This window comes from Sphaeroforma arctica (genome assembly GCF_001186125.1).
Source record: "Sphaeroforma arctica JP610 unplaced genomic scaffold supercont1.3765, whole genome shotgun sequence".
Classification (NCBI taxonomy): Eukaryota; class Ichthyosporea; order Ichthyophonida; genus Sphaeroforma; species Sphaeroforma arctica.
Window position 1 is genome coordinate 1 of NW_014036793.1, and position 2,997 is coordinate 2,997.

Genomic DNA, 2,997 nt, shown 5'->3' on the forward strand with positions numbered 1-2,997 from the left:
CCCACTGTGCGAAATCACTCTGTAGTATATATATATATATATATATATATATATATATATATATGTATATATATATACTCAGTTATCCAGGACTATTTTACATGCACACTTGAATACATCTGCATATATCCACACACTAAAACCTACATACATGCGCAAATCAGTAGCAGGACAACTGCCTACCAAACATCAGATAAAGAACATACATCGCCACTCTCCTTGTGGAATATATCGCCCGTGCACTCCACCACCGTCACAGCCAGCACGCGTGAGACATACGCCAGGTGCCACGGATCCATCTGCTCACTCAACAGACCAAACAGCCCCGGAACAGTGTGCAGGTCCAGTGCTCTCTCTCTATGACTCAGTGTCTCTTCCAGCAGATAGCAGCTCTCATGCATGAACCGCCTGTACTTGCACATAAGCAGTAGCGTGCAGATGAGCTCGTGGTGGTGTGCCAGTTGCACGGCCGTGTGTGGGGACGCCAGCCACCGCAGGATAGTAGCGCACCGCATGATGTCCTCGAACCGAAGATACCCCTCCTCGTTGCCATGACTACCCGGGGCGTTGCCATAGTCGCCAGACATGTTGCCATGACTACCCCCCGACGCGTTGCTATAGCTACCGGCTGGATTGGTGTCTATCAGCACACCCTGTCTTAAAGAGGGTGTGTACGCAGAGAGTTCGGGCATCTGGACCGCATTCCGTGCAATCGCCCTCACACGCTCTGTACTTCTACATGCAGCTTCCTCTTCATCTTCTATTAACTTTGTGTGTGTGTGTGTGTGTGTGTGTGTGTCGGTGTGTGTGTCTGTGTCTGTGTGCGTGCGTGTGTGTAGTTGCTGCCGTTCGTGTGCACTTTCCAATGGATATCGCAACGGCTGTGTCAGGCGCAGAAGAATACGCACAACCACTTCTACGCCGCCGAATACGGCGATGACGTCCTTGTTCAACATTCTGGGTAGTGGAATGGCCTGTGGATTTAGGTTGAGGAATTTAGGGTTAAGGGTTGGTAATTTGGATTTTAGGATTTGAGATTGGCTGGGAGTTTAGGATTTGAGAATCTGCGTTCAGGTGTAGGACTAGAATCAAACGGCTGAGTCGTCCTTGTTCAGCATTTTGGGTAGTGGATGGGCCCGTGGAATTGGGATTTGTGGTTTAAGGTTTGGGTTCTAAAATTGGAGTGTTTAGATCCGAGATATTGGGTGGGTGTAGGACTCAGTCAATGAGAATGAGAACAGGATGTGCGTGCTTAGCAATCTGGGCAACGAAACAGCCTGTGAATTTAGATTTTTAGGATTTGGAGTTCCGAGATTTAAGGTGTAGGGTTTTGGGTTTGGGTGCAAAACTAGGTTTAAAGAGTGATGACATCTTGTTCGGCATTTGAGGTACGAATGGCCTGTGGATTTGGGATTTGGGATTTGGAATTTGGGATGTAGCGTCTAAAATGTGAGATTTGAGAATCTTGAGTGTAAGCCCAAAATAGCAGAGAACCGACAGACCCTACAAGTGTACCTCAACACCTACGATGTTCCTACCCAAACCTATACTGTCTGTACAGAATGTATGCGAGTGTTTCATAACCAACCTATACTGTCTGTACAGAACGTATGCGAGTGTCGCCTACTTTATATAGAACGAGCACAGCGACTGCAACAGATAGACAAGTGTTGATACAAGCAGGCTCAACGAAGACCCACAGCCGACCTGAAAAACATATCAACTTCTGAGAAAACGTATCGATTCCTTAGAAAACGTAGCGACTTGTGTGGTGTCTATACCTCTGCATAGGGTACTGTACCCAACTCATGCTTTTAGGGTTTTATTAATACCCTATCTTATATTTCGGGGTGCAGAAAGTGTGCGATAGTCGCCTTCATCAAATAAAGACCGCCCAGACACTATAGCATGCACGCATCAACTAATTCAACTAATACACACCTGAAAGGAAGGATCAGCCATGTAGTGTATATACACACCTTAGCACGCACACACACACACACACTATAGCATGGCCAAGTGAGAACAAGCAGCAACTAGCACACGCCTGAGAGGAAGGATCAGCCGTGTAGTGTATATACACACCTTAGCACACACACACACACACACACACACTATAGCATGCACCCATCAACTACCTCAACTATCTCACCCCTGAGAGGAAGTAATAGCCATGGAGTGAATAGACACACCATAGCACACACACACACTATAGTATGCACCCATCAACTAACTCAACTATCTCACCACTGAGAGGAAGGATCAGCCATGTAGTGTATATACACACCTTAGCAGACACACACACACACACTATAGCATGTACCCATCAACTAACTCAACTATCTCACCCCTGGGAGGAAGGATCAGCCATGAAATGTATATGCACACTTTGTGGTGTGCGTGCAGGTAGTGAGATACTACCTAAGTACAATACTCTCACACACACGCACTCAAGTGTACAAACTGCAAGAACCAGCCGCTCACAAGCATCTCACACCCAACGCACACACACCTTCGCGAACATATCAGCACCTGTGGTGTCTATACCCAACTCATGGTGTGTGTACAGGCAATGAGCGGTGGTCGCCTCTTTCACACAGTACTCGCATAGCACTGTTAGCAGTCGAGTGACGTCGTCATTGCTGCACTCTTCCTCGTGTGTGCGGAGAGCCTCGATGACATCCGGGATCCCCCGATAGGCCTGGGGGTGTATGGATTAAGTATAGGAGAGGAGCAGGTTAAGAATAGAAGTGGTTGAGTTAAAGTGGGGATATGTATGGTGAAGGATACTACACAGAATTGACATTGGCATGTAGGAGTTTGGGAATTAGAAGCGCACACAATGCACAGGCGTGCTATATATATATATATATATATATATAATATACAATATCTATCAATATATATGTATGTATATGTATATATTGATATATGTATATAAAACTAGACACACAATATATATATATATATATATATATATATATATATATATATATA

At 45.3% G+C, this 2,997-nt stretch overlaps 1 protein-coding gene across 1 annotated transcript; it reads right to left on the reverse strand.

Moving 5' to 3' along the window:
• Window positions 1-179: 179 nt before the first annotated feature.
• SARC_13806 (hypothetical protein) lies at window positions 180-2,701 on the reverse strand (the record flags this gene model as incomplete). Its single annotated transcript, XM_014292062.1, has 2 exons — window positions 180-974; window positions 2,513-2,701. Coding segments are annotated over 2 exons (984 nt in total), but the record flags the coding sequence as incomplete, so codon positions are not given.
• Window positions 2,702-2,997: the final 296 nt, after the last annotated feature.